The sequence below is a fragment of the Dermacentor variabilis genome, chromosome 1 (assembly GCF_050947875.1).
Source record: "Dermacentor variabilis isolate Ectoservices chromosome 1, ASM5094787v1, whole genome shotgun sequence".
Classification (NCBI taxonomy): Eukaryota; Metazoa; Arthropoda; class Arachnida; order Ixodida; family Ixodidae; genus Dermacentor; species Dermacentor variabilis.
In genome coordinates, this window is record NC_134568.1 from 275,391,774 (window position 1) to 275,409,753 (window position 17,980).

A 17,980-nucleotide genomic window follows, 5' to 3' on the forward strand; every position below is an offset into this window, starting at 1 on the left:
TGCATCAATCTAAGACGCACGAAAAATCAATCACGTGGTCTGTTCTTTATTTTTGCTGCAGGTAATTGGTGGAATCTACGAGGCCATCCTCGACTACAAGCCCCTGTCAAGTGACGACGAAGGGCTTCCGCTAAAAGAAGGACAAGAAGTGGAAGTAATAGACACTTCGAAACCTAGAAAGTAAGTCGGAGGTTCTCGCAGAAAAGTTTACAGCGAGGTGCATTTTTGTTTTATTTGCCCACCTGCTGCTTTGCAACGCGAATCAAGCGAGGATCATGCCAGCTAATGCGGCCATATATGTAGCGTGCGCGCGTTTTCGAGTAAAAACATCGCACGATAACTGCGCACACTTATTCAAAAATCACAAATTTTCAGAATCCTGGCTACATGCAATAAAGAAAGGAGGCAGGACTGCCGTACACCATTTCTTTTTAAGAACTAGTAGCACTTGTAAGCAAACGTTGGAAGTTAAAGCTAGATTTTTTTTATATCAAGATGGTTGGGGGGGTGGGGGGGGGATGCGATAAGTAGCAGAGGAAATACTTTGCACGGATAGCGGGGGGCAAGAGACAAGCCAAAATCAATGCGATAATAAGGACTCCTAGAATCAATGCAGCCAGCGGTACGTATCTTATTTCGACAAAAGGGCAATGTCTTTTCTTATTTCCACAAACATCACTAAGCGCTGCCGCAACATGAATGCCGAGCGACGTGCGCAATGCTACCTATGTGGCTTACGAAATATCACTGTCGCGTGGAAAACTCTGTATAGGCCAACTAAAACGATGCGTCACTAAATAAGTACGGGATGATAAACTTTGCATATTAAATAACGTGCATGCGCGCTTACAACTACATAGACATGCCTGATGGCGTGCGCTTTTGCTGCAAGAGATAAAAGGCACGCTGGAGAAACGTAAGAAACACGACTAGAATTCTTGCTACTGTAGCGTGGCGCATTATTGCTTGAATTCCGAAGGATATTAAGCTCCGCACTTGGAATAATGGGCAAGGGAATATTAAGTAAGCTGCAATAAACAATCTTCATTCAAAATATGCAAAGCAATCAATAAAACATGCTCATTCGCCATAAAGTAGGCTTCAGCTAACGAACATGCAAGTTGTTAGCGGGAATAACTGCAGCATCTTACAGATAAATTTAAAAACAAAGGTTACGGCGCCAAGAAGACGAGGACGAAGTGAGACACAAACGACACATACGGGCGCCCGTATGTGTCGTTTGTGTCTCACTTCGTCCTCGTCTGCTTAGCGCCGTAACCTCTGTTTTTTTAAAACGCGAACCAACCAGCTCAGCAACAAGATTTGTTAAATCGTACAGACAAATTGCATGCTTCCATGCAGTTGCGGCTTTACGCGCCTCCGTGCAACGTTTGCGGTTGAGGTGAATGCGATGGGATGTTTTGGGAACCGCTGTTAACTTGCCCTTCTTTTCTTTTTTAATGGCACCCGAAGAAACACTCACAGGCGACTTCCTTATGCAGGTGGCGCGTCCGGACCAGATCGAGTCGAACTGGGATCTCTCAGGAAGGTTGGGTCCCCTGCTGTTACCTGGAGAAGAAAGAAGGCGCTGTGGTCGAAGAACATGTCGCTCCTAAGGATCGGGAGTCGTTCGCGAAAAGAGAGTAAGAATCTCGCTGCCCAACGGACTTCTCTTTTCTTTCTTTTCTTTGGTCAACTATCGTTTTCACACTGGATAAAAGCGATCTGACATGAAGTCACAGTCGCGTTATAGCACCCGACGTCATCTGTCAGTTTACATGTTCCTTCTTACTCTGCTTTTTTTTTTTTCAACCTGCGCTTATGTAACACGGCGTCCCGGCGCTCTATGCACTTTACAGAACACCAAACGTTCAGTAAAGTGCACACGACACGCCATTTATATAATCATGCAATTCCCAGTGATCACCGAGCTTCTGCGGGATATTTCCGTTCAACTACACGGGCAGCGTAAACGACGAGGACGGCGAAAAAAAAAATTACGCAGGACAAGCCCCACCCGTAACCATGAACCAGCACCAACTCGGCAATTTTTTTTTCTTATTTCCTTTTGTACACGGGAGAGCATGCGCTAGCGATAAGCCCATTATCGCTATTAACGGGTATCTGGGATCTTAGGAACAGCTCTGCGTAAGTACTTTTTGTGAATACTAGCCCACCCGCCGTGGTTGCTCAGTGGCTATGGTGTTGGGCTGCTGAGCACGAGGTCGCGAAATCGAATCCCGGCCATGGCGGCCGCATTTCTGTGGGGGCGAAAACACCCGTGTACTTAGATTTAGGTGCATGTTAAAGAACCCCACGTGGTCGAAATTTCCGCAGTCCCCCACTACGGCGTGCCTCATAATTAGAAAGTGGCTTTGGCGCGTAAAACCCCAAAATTTATTATTTAAATACTAGCCCAGAATTCTCTGAAACAATCGTACAAAAATTTGTGCGGACTTTTGTCGCTCCTTCGCCAGACGCCCCTGTTTTAAGCTTTTATTTTCTTGTTTTTCTTTCGTACGAGGGGCGGGGGGGGAGGCAATATTGTCAGAATTTAGTTTCAAGAGGAATATGTTCGACGATTACGTATTGCACAAAGGCGATAGAGTATATAGAAATCTAAAAAAGAAAATAGTCAAGTTGACTTCCAGACGAGGATTCGCAAAGCCATTTATTAATTTTTTTATTACTCAAAATATACAAGAACAGGAAGGAAGGTAGGCCTCTTTAATGCGGCTATACCGAAATCCCAAATGTTTTACTCAGGCTATATTAATGAAGAAAAACAAGCTAACCATAAAATAATATCGACACCTACCAGACACACAAACGCAAGTCACATATCTATATAAGGTAACAACAACAGCGAGACATATCAAGTATAACAGAAATAAGAAAAGGGTGCGGCTGCAAGCAGCGTTCGCACAACACACAACAAGCATTATCTAAACAGTTTACGCTGTGCGTTATTATTCTTATTCATAATATAAAGAAGACAAGCGGGCTATAGGTGTTGCCTTCTAAAAGGGGCACCACGTCATCCCGCTTTAAGCGGAGGCAAAAAGAAGAAAAGAATGAGAAGGAAGGAGATAAAAACGGGAAAAAAGAAAAGTAAGTCACACCACAACACCTAACATACAACACAGAGTACAAATATGAGCACAATAGACGAGATTCGAGTCCCGTACTTGAGAAGAATTCTAGTAGAGCTCTGCGAGAGCCTCGTATCGATCGGGTTAAAGCACGACGTTTCTAAAGATAAAAAAGATCATTTAGCATAGTTCAAAAAAAGTCACGTTGCTGGGAGTTGCTCAGCAGCACAGAGCGACACCTGTTGAAAATTGAGCATTCTAAACGCAAACGCTCAAGTGTTTCGCCGTAGTGTTTACAAGCCGGCCGCGATGGGCTCGGCACATGTACTTGACGGGGAAGGCGGCGTGCTACATTAGTGCATCCGGTGCGTATCCTGAGCAATAGGGACATTGGGCGGCGGGCCAAAGCACGGGCAGACGTTGGTGTGGGGCACGATTCCTTGGCGACACGCACATCAGGGTCTGAGCGCTGTGAGTGGCGGCGTGCAAGTAGTCGGGTGTCGTCAACCTGTGCCAGACTATCGTGCAAGCGACACAAGCGCTAGCAATGCACACATATAGCGCATATGGAGGTGACAGGCTTAGCGCAGCTGCTATTATAATAGAGTGTGGAATTGGAAGGGCGTACCTGACAAATTTATTTTAACGTATATGTTGCTCACTGTTGCGCATGCATGTCTATTGCGAGGCATCATATGCGGGATAATCGGTATTTACCTGGAACCACTTCTAATTGATGTTGCATTCAGTTTAGGCGGTGATTTCAATGTTCCCTCACATCTTCAGGGCGGTTGTGAAGGAACTCGTTGAAACGGAAGAGGACTTCTCAAGGGACATGCAGCGTGTTGTAAATAATTATTTGAAAGAAATGGAAAACCCAGTCATGCCAAAAGAGCTGAGAGACCAGAAGGACGTCCTGTTCAGCAACTTTAAAGACATATGTGACTTTCATAACACGTGAGTAACCTGCTCTTTTCGTAGTGTTGTGTATGCCAATGTACTTTTGGCCCAGATGAGCCATTTAGAGCTGAAAACTGCACACCTAAGCAGTCATAAATACGAGTAACGAGCTTTTTTTTTTTTTCTAAAATGGACATTAAATAAATCAGTAGATCAGGTTATGCTTTTAGACTTTGAGAGATATCACCGCATCTGTTCAGTGGAGAAAGAATGGGTTAATAATAATAAATAGGTTAACGTCAAACTTGCCGTTTTGAATTCCGCGCCAATATTGCCACTCCGGAAATCTCATTGTGACGTGACCGATGTCACGGTGCCTTTATACATATTTGAGCACTCGACTCTGTGCGAAAAAGTTGTAAAAATACTGCAGATTAAAGAATGCTAACTAGCGCTTCTTATTATTATTAGTCTGCAATTAACTATCTGCTGCCAGATATTGCTGCAATTCATGACGTAACGGTAGAGGAGGCAGCAAATTCAAAAAGCCCTCACCACGCGTCTTTATAAGTGTAGGCATCGAATGTAAAGCACTGCGTCGTTCGCACTCGTTCAAGGAGAGAGAGCGACCATCCATTTACCACGGCCCCTTTCCTGTGGAAGGTAGGTGAGATTCCGGCGAAGCTGCCTTTACATCGCTTCGAGGAACGCCAGACTCCCAGCGCAAGAGTATCCTGTGGTATTTCACTAGCCTAAACTACGAATATTCTTTGGTGTTGCAGAGGTGCACTCTACGAATTAAACTGAAGTTAATACTTTCCTTGAACGTCTCTTTGAACTGCACGCGAAGAAAAGATCAAGTTATTGTTCTTACCTGCGTTTGTTCCTAGGAAATTGTTTGTATTAAAGCGTTTGTTTAATTTTGTGAATAGACAATGTGTGTCGTTAGACAATGTGTGTCGTTTAACTTCTCTGGCTCCTCGTAACTGGATCTGAGTTGAAAACCGCACAAATCTCCTCAACGCAGCACCTGACGTGCTACCACTGACGACGGCCCGGACAATGACCCACTTGAAGCTCACCTCTCTCTCACTCTCTCTCTCTCTCCTATAATTGAAGCAAAAGTTTCACTACACACTTTTAGGCGACACTAAATTAAGGGAAAGCAATAATCTAGTACCTCATGGGCAACAGTAGAGTATATTTACGTACCTTTCTGAACGAAACATACCAAGAATCAGCTTAGCCCGCTTTCAATGATACCAGAAAATATGATATTTTTCCTCTTACTCTGAGTGATATGAAACAAGGGAGTCGGTTGTTATAGCTTAAAATTTGATTTGTTCTGCTTTATTTTTTAAATCTTTTCAGGGAATTGATTAAAGGCGTACAGTTCAACGCAAGCGAGCCTGCCAAACTGGGCGTTACATTTTTGAGGCTGGTAAAAATCCTATAATACTTATTATTATTAAGTAGTGTCGAATTCCAGTTTAAGTTTTGCGCAATCCCTTGGTGTATACGCGATCTCTCTTTTTTTCTTCAGGAGCGCGACTTCGATAAGCACGTCAAATATTGCGAAGACTTCCCGCGTGCGCAAGAGCTGCTGGCGTCTGGACCTCTTAAAGAGTACTTTGACGTAAGTGTGCTCCAGCCGAAGCGGCGAGCCGTATCGATGGGGAAGTGTTTGCGTACATCTAGGATAATACCCTTCTATTTTCGGTATTGGATTTCTTTTCCAGGATTTCAGTGCCAGGATAAGCGATGATAAGACTCTATCCGATCATTTAAAGCTCCCTATCCAGCGCATCAACGACTACCAACTGCTGCTGAAAGTAAGTTCTGGCAAAAAGTTGGCAATTCTGACCTTAATGTCTTGATTTCAAATAGGTTTTGCCTCTCTTCCTGGGTGGTTAATCACCTTTTTGCGTTCGCTTCATACGTGTCCGAATGAGGCTTATTCAGTAAAGCCGTAACGTGTAGCCAGGTGCATACTTAGGACACTGTGTGAAGTTCTGTAGGGCTATTATGCACTGTGAGAGCAGGCGGGCGACGGGCTGAAGCTGACGAACCTTTAGTGTTTTGCGCGTCTGCTTAAATATAGTGCGGTGCCTGTGCTGACCACTTCCCCGTGGCTCACGCTATAACACAGGTGGTAGGCAGTTCTCCAACCTTTTGAATTTTGCACCTAAGCTTTATTTATTTTATGCGCGTGTGCGGTAATGAAAAGTGAGCAAGCAGACTAGCCTATTAAAAAGTTTAATGAATTTAGGTATACAAGCGGAACTCGTGGCCCGCATTGGCCTCCCTCGATTGAGGGGCATAGGCTAAGGTATAAACGCTGCAGAACGTGTCTGTGATGTGGTACCAGCGAGTGGCGTTATTTCCAGTTCACCCTTAAGGAAAGAGTATATACAGCCGCACGCATATTTACCTATATCGCGTGAGCGTCGACCAGACGCTATATCAACGCCTTAAGACGACGATATTCTGCGAGACTGGCAACTGTGCGCGCAGGTGCAGAAAGAAAGCACTCTCTAGTGCGAGCGTAATCACATATAGTAACGTCACGAATCTTCTTGTTTGGTAAGGAATGTGTTGTCCTGAAGGAAACTGCGTAGCATGCGATGCATTGACTGAAGAGTGCTGTATGTTCCTGCGCGTACTACTACTGTCTCACAGATTATCCCCGTTGCAAAGCGCTGACTGAGTGTGCGGTCGATGCTCGCGCGTAATAGTCAAAAATTCAGAAGAATGTACCTGAAATACAGTAAAAGAACAAATAACGCACAGCCTATAGTACTGTTGTTAATGAAAAGTGAGGACCGCACAGCCGAGATTCAGATGTTACATTTCCTGCGTTTCCTAAGTAGACGACGAAAGTAAAAAAAAAAATGTAATAATGAAATGAAACTGTCACCTATATTAACACGAGCCATAACGTCGGTAATAACTTATTTTGCGTCTTTCTGGTACACAACCTGCAAACAAGTACCAGGTAGGGTAATACGGGTAAAACTTAACAAGCCCCAATGGAAAGAATTATGTCAAACGCACTGGAAAGACAGAGACAGCGATAACCTGTAATACTTATTATCTTACAATTCTTTCCTTTCATGTGGAAGTCCTAAGGCTTCAGACCTCAAAGCCTATGGACTAATGAAACTTAGCAATAACTTTTGTTTTTGCTTTTTAGCCTGGTGGCATAACAAAACAACAACAGAGCGTACGTTTGTAAAATGTCCACCCACAGGTTTGGAACCACATCATTTAATTACTTTTGCATTCCACCAGGAACTGATCAAGTACACAGCGCGCCTGCACGAAGATTACTCAGACCTTCAGCGGGCACTAGATTTTATGCAGGCAATTCCTCAGCGGGCTTCAGACCTTCAATACATAAACGCTATAGAAGGCTATCATGGAAACATCCACAACTGGGGCAGAGTCATCAAGCACGTAAGTAGCTTTACTTAAAGAAGCGATTACCACTTAACTTTATGTCAGCAGTTCTGAAGAGCGGGTGTGAGAGATTGTTACTTACATGAGTTACGTAATAATGTCGTAAGGCCACTATGCTACGTTAGGATGGATAGTTGGGCGTGTTGGTTGAGCATGATCTCAAGTGAAGGCGCGACACCGATGGTGGACGAAGAGGGAACACACACAGGGCGCCACCGAGTGTGTGTGTGTTCCCTTTTCGTCCACCGTAGTTGTCGCGCCTTCACTGCAGGTCACCATGCTGTCACGCTAGTCCTCATAAATGCCGTGACTGTATCAGATTACGGACACGTAACCGAAACTGCCATTGACGCTTGCTTTTCCATCATATAGAAGCATCTTCCCGCGTTTAAAGCATCATTATAGTCAACATAACAGGCAGCACTTCAAAATTATCTTTGTGATATTTCCAAACGCCGATAGGCTCTAGGGGATCTTGTGTGAGGCGCACTCGTTCACTAGCAGCGGCCACCTAAAGATACGTATACAGCTGTCGCGGTTCTTGCGGAAAAAGTGATAACTAACCTCTAAGCCATGTGATTCAAATGTGAAGTATAATGAGTGACATAAAGCAAAATAGTTGTGACTTGTTTTGCCGTAGCATCACGCTCCGCACGCAAGTTGATGCATCTGTCTCATCTACGCTTTCTTATGCCATAATTTTGCTCCAACTTTATTCATGTTCTGCATGCTAAACTCTGCTGCAGCTCAACGAAATTATTCATGCACCTAACAGTATAATTTCAATATTTGCTATAAGAATGGGCACTCCTGCTAATGCTTTCCTTACATAGTGTCTTTTGCGAAGTTTTTGTGGCAAAACCGGCTTCTAACTCAACCTAAACAGTCCTATATACATTACCGAAAAAGATTCGTTCTCAGGTGTTTTCAGCATCGTAAAACGGCTTTTTTTCCTTTATTTTTTTTTTGGCATTTGCACGGTGTGTTAATTCTAATCACTCTTGTTTTTAATCTACAAATAAACAGTACCACTACATGCCTATTCTTGAACCTGATTAGGTACTAGCCAGAACCTTCAGAAAGCAATTTCAGAGGTAAGTATTGCGTGTGAGCTTTCAATGTGAGCCTAAATACTTCTCAGCTTCTATGCATTGTCTGTGCACTAAGCCGGTACTCCCAGCGTTTGTCTGTTTACGTCCGACTTACGCATATTCTGGCCTTCGAAAAGTATGTTCTAGAAAAAACGCACACCGAAAGATATACAAGACAGATAAATATTTCTAAAACGCCATACATTTCCATTTTATGCTCTCTAGCAACGTAGTGAATATTTCTGCGAAACAGTCATTGTGCGAAGGTCTCTGTCATAGAAAGGAAGGTCACGTCAGAACAAAGAGCAATGTAGAAAACAGCCACATGTTTCTCTGTTCACAGCTGCAGACGTAGTGCCGATGAAAACGCAGAGTATGCAGACTACTGGGGCATTTCGCAAATTTCTAGCGCCAACCATGTTTATTGTGTTTCGGTACAGGGCTGGTTTGATGTTACCGACGCAAAAAACCGTGAACAGCTACGTTATCTCTTCCTCTTCAAAGGAAGGTTGTGCATAACTGAGGTGAAGAAAATTAGAGCCAACCGAAATATCTACCTCGTCAAGAATGTGATCAAGGTGAGGACGCGCTCTGAGAGACACTGGCGTACCGTCCGTCCACTGTAAGAGCCCTCCCTAGATCACATGTGCGAAAATGAACTACCACCTGCACTCTCCCACCGTCTCCTAGATTACAGAAGGCTTGCGGGTTTTAGAGTTTTGATGTCACATGGGAAGGCTGGGTGTGCATTAATTTCAGCAGGGTATCGTGGGTGGAGCGTAGCGTCTTTTCTCGAAAGCGCGTTTTCAACGGACACCGGCCTTCCTAGATGATGTCACAGTAGCGACGCGCAGGCCGTCTGTTAGCTGCAGGAGACGCTGATCTACCCTCCTCAGTGTCGTGATCACCTCCAATTCAACGAGCTAAGCGAGGTCGTTTGACCTCTGCATGTGAAAAGAGATCTGGCATGCTAACTATAGTTTGCCCTGTAGCGCTCGCCGTTGCACTTGACCTAACACGTTTACTCTGTGAAAACTTGTACTCCCGAATTATTTTGAATGGGGAGCAACCATGAAAGATTGTCCGTCGATACGTTCTTGAGTGTCTGGCTTTATCTTGACCACATCAGTGCACACTGCTCGATTTCGGCAGTACATTGTGCAGGCCTCTTCGCATGCTCAGCAATGCAGTGATGTTTGGTTTTGGTCCAAAATAACTGCACGCTTTGTATTCAGCTCATGCTGCATGCGACAAAAAACTGTGTATTTTGGCCAGATTGTAGAAGTTTCTCGTTTATGGTGCCCGAGTCAGTGATTCTATAATATAGTAAGGCTAATTTTAATCCTTCGTGTACTGATAGGCACAAATCACCTCAAACATTGAGTAATCAGCTCCATGAAAGAAAACATTTAGCCATTATGGCCACATCAGTGCTACGTAATCATCTGCTACCAAAGAATAACCTTCAGCTTTGAAAAACTTAACTGGCTGAATTTTACTTGCGATTACGACTCTCACAGAGGAATAGCTGATGCATAGCTAGCTGTCGCAGTGTTTTTTGTATTCAGTGAGTTTAACAGGTATCGTTTTTCCATTCAAGCAGTGGGGCCACTTGTTTGATGAAAAGCCTCCTTTCTATAGCACAATGCACATTTCTCAGTCCCTTTAGGATAGCGTGCGAATCAATGACGTGGCCTGCAAAATGCTGATATAATTTCCCTTCCTTATAGACTTCGGAGTCAGAAATAGTCGATGATGGCGAAGATGACACTACGCTCAAGGTCTTGCAAAAAGATTCGTCTGGTCAGGATGTACCAATCACTCTCCGAGCGAAAGACATCGAACAGAAAAAGGAATGGGCTCGGGAGTTGCAGGCTTCCAGGGTTGCAAGCGAAGGTAGGTTTTTTGAATCCTACGTCAGCGCGCTCGTCTCACACGGCCGTAAATTGCCGTAGCGACAGATAGCGTTCGTAAGCGAAGGGCGGAGAGTAGCTAGGCTACAACCAGGGGTGTTCCTAACGCAGTTATTGAAGAAATGCAAGTGGACGACACGTCCGAACGCCAGCAGGAAAAGAGCAGCTACAGCCGAACGACTTCACTGTCCGAGTCCACAGCGGTACCTGTGAGCCCCGAACCTGCGTCGTCTTCTATGCCACGGGTTGAACTCTTTGAAGCCAGCAAGGAAGCCACGAGTGCTGCCACTCAAAGCATCCGATCCGGCTCGGTCACTTCGATTGACGGTGCGTACATGAATGCCTATCCGACTCCGGAGCTTGCTAGAGTAATGCATATAAATTAGGCGTGCCCGACCAATACTACTACTTTTTCAACGCGAAAGCGTGCAGATTCTATAGTTTTTTGCCATGCTCTCGCTCTACCTATTCGCTATGCAACTTCGAAGTAAGAAAGTAAGCGATCTGTAAGTTTATGGGGATAAGCATGGGCCTTATTTTAAAGCATATGCGGAGTTACGTTACTCTAGATCCCATGCCGTACGTTGTACATCGTTCGTATAATGTACACAACACGTTCACCCCCCCCCCCCCCCGAAGAATAGGAAAGGAAACATCCAAATTGCTTTGAAGAGGCTGTAATAGCTAAGCAAACATGTACCGCGCAAAAATGTTTGATGAGACAAAATATTCAGGAACACAGCTGCTTAAAAATTATGGGGTTTTACGTGCCAAAACCGGGATCTCATTATGAGGCACGCTGTGGTGAGGGACTCTGGAAATTTGGACCACCTGGCGTTCTATAACGTGCATCTAAATCTAAGTACACCGATGTTATCGCATTTCGCCACCTTTGAAGTGCGGCCGCCGTAGCCGGGATTCGATCACGCGACCTAGTGCTTAGCAGCCCAACACCATAGCCATTAAAGCAACCATGGCGACAGCTGCTTGTCACATATGAACACGTTGTTTTGGAATTCACACATCGCGGGTAAGCGTTGCTTGAAATCAGTATTTTGTTTTTCATAATGTTCACGACTAGAGTATGTTGCGGATGTGCCAGAAATAGGATGTGAGCATGTGTGCAAGCGTGATGTTGAGCACTTTCAGCGTGCCATAGACGCTTTTCAAGCAACTAGTGCATGACGCATATAGCGTCACGTTCAAAGTGCAACAATGTTCTCTCAGCATGTTCGAAAGTATTGTGGCGTTTCCTCGACATTGATGGATGCGAAAAGAATGAATAGCTGTGTAGCAAAAATGTCTGTGTCCGTATAGAAACATACCGTCACATATAAGAATAAATCTCACTGCATGAAATGCTTGTAGTAAGCATTATTGCTCATTACGGTGAAACTGCCTACAATTTTGCAGTAAGCTTTGTACTTTTCCTCCAGCTCTTCTTTCTTTGAAGAATTGCTTCATGAACCATTATACAATTTCAATTTATTCTTCCTGCACTGCTAGCCCGACAGCACATGCTAGTTTTATTTTATACGTTGAAATATCGCATCCTTGTAAGATATTTACAGCAGATGCTTCTGACGGGCACTTTGTCACTATGCTTCGGCTCATTTAGATAGGCACCTTTAAATCCCACACTGTTTCAAGTTGTCATGGTCATACAGCAATAACTATATGCAGCCGCGGCGCAATTTAAGGCTAGACGTGGAATAAGAGATTCAACACAGCAAAAAGTAGTCACGTTTATCGTCACGCCAATCATGTATTTATAAGTTACGTTTTTTTCCTGCTTTCTCACTGATGGTCACCCTCTTCAGAGCGTAATAATAACCTAAGTTGAACTACATATTAGTTATCTTTATTTTCTATCCTCACTCGCCGTTTGTTACCAGTACTCTTTGTTTTCGTATCAGGTCACGTTCATATACCGACCTCTTGGTAGATGTTTGGGAGAAGTACATGCAATGGCACGTTTAAAAAATTCTGCCGACTCTCGTTTCAGACCTTTGGAAGATATTGCGTTTTTTTTAAACGCTCAGAAAAACTTAGAGAACGATTTGCACTTTTTACTTCCTTTTTCTTAAAGGTCAGCTGAAGCACTTTTAAAGAAAAGTGAGCTTTCAACGAATTCTTAACGTTTTTCACCTCTTGAATACGAAAATCATAGTTTAACAGGCCAGAAGTCACCGCTATACTCGCTTTATTAGCAAAAACAAGCTGCAGCGTCTGTGGGAGACGCCGCGCGTCGGTTGACGGGCTCTGGTGGCGAAGACGATCGTGACGTCATCTTAGGTGTCGGCGGGGTGCATGATTCGAATAGAGCGCTCACGTGACCCCTGTATTGAAGTCATCCTCGCGCCCCCGCCTTTCGCCGCTACGCTTGGCGCGCAAGAGGGGGCGGGGGCGGAGCTTCAATGAAAATTTTAGCGGCGATTGTAGCGCTGCTACGTGCACAATCGAGAAAATAACTTCAGGGATTGAGTTATACTGTGGCAGCCTTCGAAGCCACCGTAACTCTTCCAATTCTAAAACCTCTTCAGCTACCCTTGAAGCAGCTAAGCGCCAGTCAATCTACAAGGTGGCGCAAACTATTTATCCTTTACCACCTTACTACTAAGACATCACACTGCACAACAAACACTCTGCTTTACTTCAACCATTCACGGTTATATTTAGCTATGTTGCAACACGTATTGAGCTGTTAAACTGCTGTTATTGAAATAAAAGTCGTCAGGCATTGCCGAAGGTATCTATTTGAGTAGCTGCCTTCGCCAAGTGTTAGCTTAATGCATTGAAATGTACTTCTGGTGTTCTGGTGCTTTTCAGAAATTCAATCTCTGAATTCTTTTGCTGAAGACGAATCTGTTTATTTAACAGCATCCAAGAAGGATGCCACAGGGAAGCCGCAGTTCCGCAAGGCTCTTCGCGGCCTCACCTGCTCACGTTAGTTTCCTTTTTGTTGTTCTTTTTTGTAGCCATTTTGTGTCGCGTACGTTCGCGAATTTCTCTCTGCGTTTGGCTTTTCTTGATGTGCCAATAATAACACTTGGAGGCGGCGTTTATAAGTCTATGTGTATTATTGAATATTAACCCGTTTCCACAGCCTGAGTTATCTCCGCTGGCACTACTAAGTAACTGTATCGGCAAAGTTCTAATTCAATATTGCATGCTTTGAAGACGATGTAACTTAAATTTGTCCACGCTTTCTTAACTGCCTCATTTGTTACCAACGCCTCCTTCTCAATGGGTTCGCTTCCAAACAAAAGAGTTACTTGTTTTCTTAAATGCAGTAACCTTTAATTGGAGCATCAGAACTATGACGGAACTAACAAAGTACTGTAAAAAACAAGTGTATTATTTTTTTTACCTACAGTTTACAAGATTATGCTTTGTCCTGTAATGAGCTTGGATCGGTGCTTGCTAAGACTAAATCTGAAAACTTTAGTAAGGACTTAAATAGGCGCTGCGTATTTCACTATAACGCAGCTTTTTTTTTTTTGCTCCCCACTTCCCTGTCCCCATCTACTCGCTATTCCTGTGCTTTCGTAATAAAAAAACATGCTCAGCGAGACCCGCTGCAGCACAAGCGACGCACGACATCTCGGCCAACCACGCGCAAAAATGCTGAGCATTTTTTCTTGTCTTTTTTTTTTACTTTCCTACCTAATTTATCTTCAAGCAGCCTGTGAAAATGCTCTGCCCAATATTTCAGCGCTGCCTCTCATGATTGGTATTGCAATAGCGCCATCTTGACGCAATGCACAAGATGAAAGGCGACAAACAACTTAAACGTTGGAACTAACAAACAGGAGTTTATCAGAGCCTCTTTAACTTAAGCATTAAATGACGTGAAAGGAGCACCACTTCTTCCTTTCCATCTGTCTCCCAAACACACTGCAAAACATCTGCAGAATGTTGCGTCCGATTTTATTATCTACTTTGACAATGTTCACTCTGTGAGGCTTTATATACAAGCCCAGTAGACATCTTATTTTGACAGTAGCCAGATATTAAAGTATTATGGTTGACATAGGGAAGAATTTCAAGCATCATCTCGCATTTAAATGCTGCATGTTACACACCTCTTTCTCATTTGCATTATGCAGCTGACCGTTACGAACTTTATATGCCAATTAATCTATTCTACAATCCACATTGGTGCCTAACTGTACTTCTATTGCGCTACTTTTTCACAGAAAATGACAACACCTTTTTGGAGTGTGAGGTGTCTTCCCCAGAAAAAGCTAAGGTGCACTGGCTAAAAGACAACGTTCCTCTGAAAAAATCGGCCCGTGTTCAAACAAGTGAAGAAGATGGGAAGTACAAGCTTCATATCAACGACGCCTCCAGTGAAGACTCTGGAATGTACACCATTATTGCGTCCAACTCCGAAGGAACCACTTCGTGCAGCGCACCGCTCTACGTGAAACCAGGTGACGGAACCTGTTTTCTCAAGCATTTAGCAGTTCTTTTCTTTTTCTTAATTTTTTAATACAATGACACACCTTTATACAGATCTGTGATATATCCAAAAGAGAGACTCGCGTTTTACTACGCTTTCAGCGATCCACTGATGAACTTACAAGCTTTGTGAGCTTAAGCTGGCAAGCTTACGAGGTAACTTAACACATCGTGCGTTGCTATGTCACTTAAACAGGGTTATGAAAGACATGTACAAAAGAGGTCAAGGCTACATTTGTGATTATCTCCCGCATGTTGTTTGCGCTGGCGTTTGATGTCTTTGGTTCTTAGCTTTGGCGAGCTAGAAATTACGATTGGTCACATTACTGTTCCCTTTTCTCTTTCAGCGCATAGTGTTTCCAAGCCTGACTCGAGGCCTACGAGCCCTGGGGGGACCATACTTCCTCATGCGCCAGTGTTTAAGGTCAAGATGAAGGACACAGAGCTATTGGAAGGCACATCAGTTCGCTTTGAGCTCGTCGTACGAGGCTGCCCAGAACCGGAAGTAACATTGTAAGCTACCACACCAAGTTCACTGTAAAAATAACGTTGTTTAGTCGTTTTTAGTGCTAAAACATAGGAACCTCGGTAACAATTACTAGGTTGGATAAGATTTTTTATTACGTAAAGGTGTCATTTAAATACCTGTGTGCTGTTACTTGTCAGCTACAAGGATGGAAAGAAACTGCAAGAAGACGACCGCGTGAAGGTGCTGTTTGAAAGCAAGGAAGTTTTAGAGCTCGTCATCGACCATATTTCTTTTGAAGACATGGGGAAATACACGTGTGTGGCTGTGAACTCTGAAGGCAAAGATGAGTCGTCAGGAAGGATCACGGTTACAAGTGAGTAGAGTTCTGTACTTGTACGCCCCCAGCCAGTGCGCTGCAAAAAGTTAATGAATACGCGATGGGATTGTAGTACATTGAAATCGATCAGTCTCTGCATCCCCCCCCCCTCATAAACGTCACTCCGTTGCCTTGCTCGACATAGCTCAGTGACATTGGTCATGTTTGGGTAATTCCGTGACAAACGTACCAGAGGTGTCCCTCGGCCATCACCGATTTCCATGAAAGAATCGCGGGTTTTAACAATATTTCAAGAGTGGCATATCCACAGTATTTCACCCGAATAAGGTCATTTCACTGCGCGAGTGCCATTTTAATTTCGCACTGGAAGGCAATATAATATGTTAGCTTCCCTTCGCAATGTTACTTCAAAAAGAACACGGTTAAATTGTATGCTAGCCAGGCTGTAGAAGAGAAACAATATATGTATTCGCAGTAGCCTGAACTCGTTAGGTCGACGTATATAGGGATGGACTTACGATCGTGTAAATGTGGTGGTTTCCTGTGTCGTATTTCGGTGTCATTTGTACCAGTCAGTGGATGCGGAGTATTAAGTGTATTAGTTCGGCAGCACAATGCCGCTGGTTAAAATGCGTTCTCTGACTTTCTTCTCGTGTTTGGTTTGAAAAGTGTTTTCGTAAACATTACAGGACCTCACTGCTTAGAAAACATGTATCACTGTAGCGTTCTGATTATGTACCTGCTGCATTCTTTGTTCACTATATTATACAGCAGGTCAGGTTTGGTATAAGCAGGAGTTGATCAGAAAGGTTCTTGTGCAAATAACTGTGTAAAGTACCATAATATTAGACGCATATGCACATTAATGACTGCCGTATTGCGAGACACGCAAGGCGGCAAATTATGAGCCAGATTGAAAGAATGATAATTAAATCTCGTTATGTCCATTCCACAATAATAACGAACGTACAGGCGCCGACTAAAGTGGTATACTCCACGCAGCGGGAGCCGGAGCAGCGGCACACTGCATCGCGACGCCATCTACATTGACACGAGTCAAGCGACATGCCTGCAGATAATAAAGGGCAACCATTGGCTCTCTCGATCCCAGATGCTGCCTGTAGATGGCGTTGCGATGCAGTTTGCCGTTGCTCCGGCTCCCGCTGCGTGGAGCATACCACTTTTGTCGGCGCCTGTACAGCTGTAAAGTACAACAAAATGAAATAAACTGTTAGCCAGAAGAAAGCGATTGTTAAGTGCTGTCAAACTGTTGAATAGAGTGATGTATGTCATCTGCAAGGAGTTCCAAACGGATATTTGAGTTAACATATAATGATAGTGGTGCCTTCTAGGTCCTGTTGATGACGGCTGCATACGGGTGCTGGGACTGTATATAAAGTTTACAGCTAAAAAAATTTACACAAGGTTTTTGTTCTGGCTAGCTTAAGGCGAGATTCCAAAGACGAGATGTTATTCATCCCTATAAGTTCACTAGGAGAATCATGATGGCAATAACGATCATGTATAAATTTAACTGCAAGTCTTCAAATTTTTTCAGATTCTTCAGTCTCGGTTTTGTCTGCTTGTCGTGCTGCCACGTGGAACTTAACAGTTCGATAATAAAGGCAATACTCCGCAAATTATTTCTGCGCTTTCATGACATGCCAGGTTTCGCGATAATATAATACAAATACTAGCTGAGCGTATCTCAACCGCCAAGCTAGAACGCAGCTAGGCATGTACAGAGTGCTCACACGAGACCGTATCGGTGCAACCAAGCACCCGCTCCGATACCAAATGGGCCAAATAAAAAGCACAGCGGCGCCTCCTCACGCTTCTGGCATTTAACAGCAAGCTGAATGTCCTCCACTGATAACTTGTCGTTATACGTGATGCAAAAACGAGTAATCAACGCGGCGCCACTGTGAATGGAGTAAACTTTGAATGGAGCAGACCATAAGAGTGTTCGTTTAAACGCTGCAATCGGCAAACATATTTACGAAAGTCTAATGTCGATCAGCGCTGGAAGCAGTTTTTGATGCTGATAAATAAAGACCCAAATTGGCATTTAGCACGCTTGTCTTTTCCAGTAAATGAAGCAAACAAAACACATTCGCATCAACAAACAGACATGACAGGTGCGCGCCGTAGATACGAACGTGTCAAAAGGACCCGCCGTGGTTGCTCAGTGGCTATGATGTTGGGCTGCTGAGCACGAGGTCGCGGGATCGAATCCCGGCCATGGTGGCCGCATT

The 17,980-nt window shown here is 44.0% G+C and overlaps 1 protein-coding gene across 8 annotated transcripts in view; it reads left to right on the top strand.

The window, feature by feature from the left end:
- Nucleotides 1-17,980, top strand: part of Obsc (Obscurin) — a 220,812-nt gene that overhangs the window by 103,244 nt on the left and 99,588 nt on the right. For 5 of the 8 annotated variants that reach the window (XM_075676117.1, XM_075676126.1, XM_075676144.1 and 2 more), the window contains exons 4-17: nucleotides 62-180; nucleotides 1,503-1,643; nucleotides 3,879-4,049; nucleotides 5,364-5,433; nucleotides 5,536-5,628; nucleotides 5,732-5,824; nucleotides 7,284-7,448; nucleotides 8,983-9,120; nucleotides 10,273-10,438; nucleotides 10,567-10,782; nucleotides 13,285-13,401; nucleotides 14,655-14,891; nucleotides 15,267-15,432; nucleotides 15,586-15,761. In XM_075676117.1, the coding sequence (XP_075532232.1) occupies nucleotides 62-180; nucleotides 1,503-1,643; nucleotides 3,879-4,049; nucleotides 5,364-5,433; nucleotides 5,536-5,628; nucleotides 5,732-5,824; nucleotides 7,284-7,448; nucleotides 8,983-9,120; nucleotides 10,273-10,438; nucleotides 10,567-10,782; nucleotides 13,285-13,401; nucleotides 14,655-14,891; nucleotides 15,267-15,432; nucleotides 15,586-15,761 (2,068 nt within the window). The remainder of the gene's footprint in view (nucleotides 1-61; nucleotides 181-1,502; nucleotides 1,644-3,878; nucleotides 4,050-5,363; nucleotides 5,434-5,535; nucleotides 5,629-5,731; nucleotides 5,825-7,283; nucleotides 7,449-8,982; nucleotides 9,121-10,272; nucleotides 10,439-10,566; nucleotides 10,783-13,284; nucleotides 13,402-14,654; nucleotides 14,892-15,266; nucleotides 15,433-15,585; nucleotides 15,762-17,980) is intronic. The other 3 variants (XM_075676164.1, XM_075676131.1, XM_075676137.1) reach the window with 2 other exon arrangements.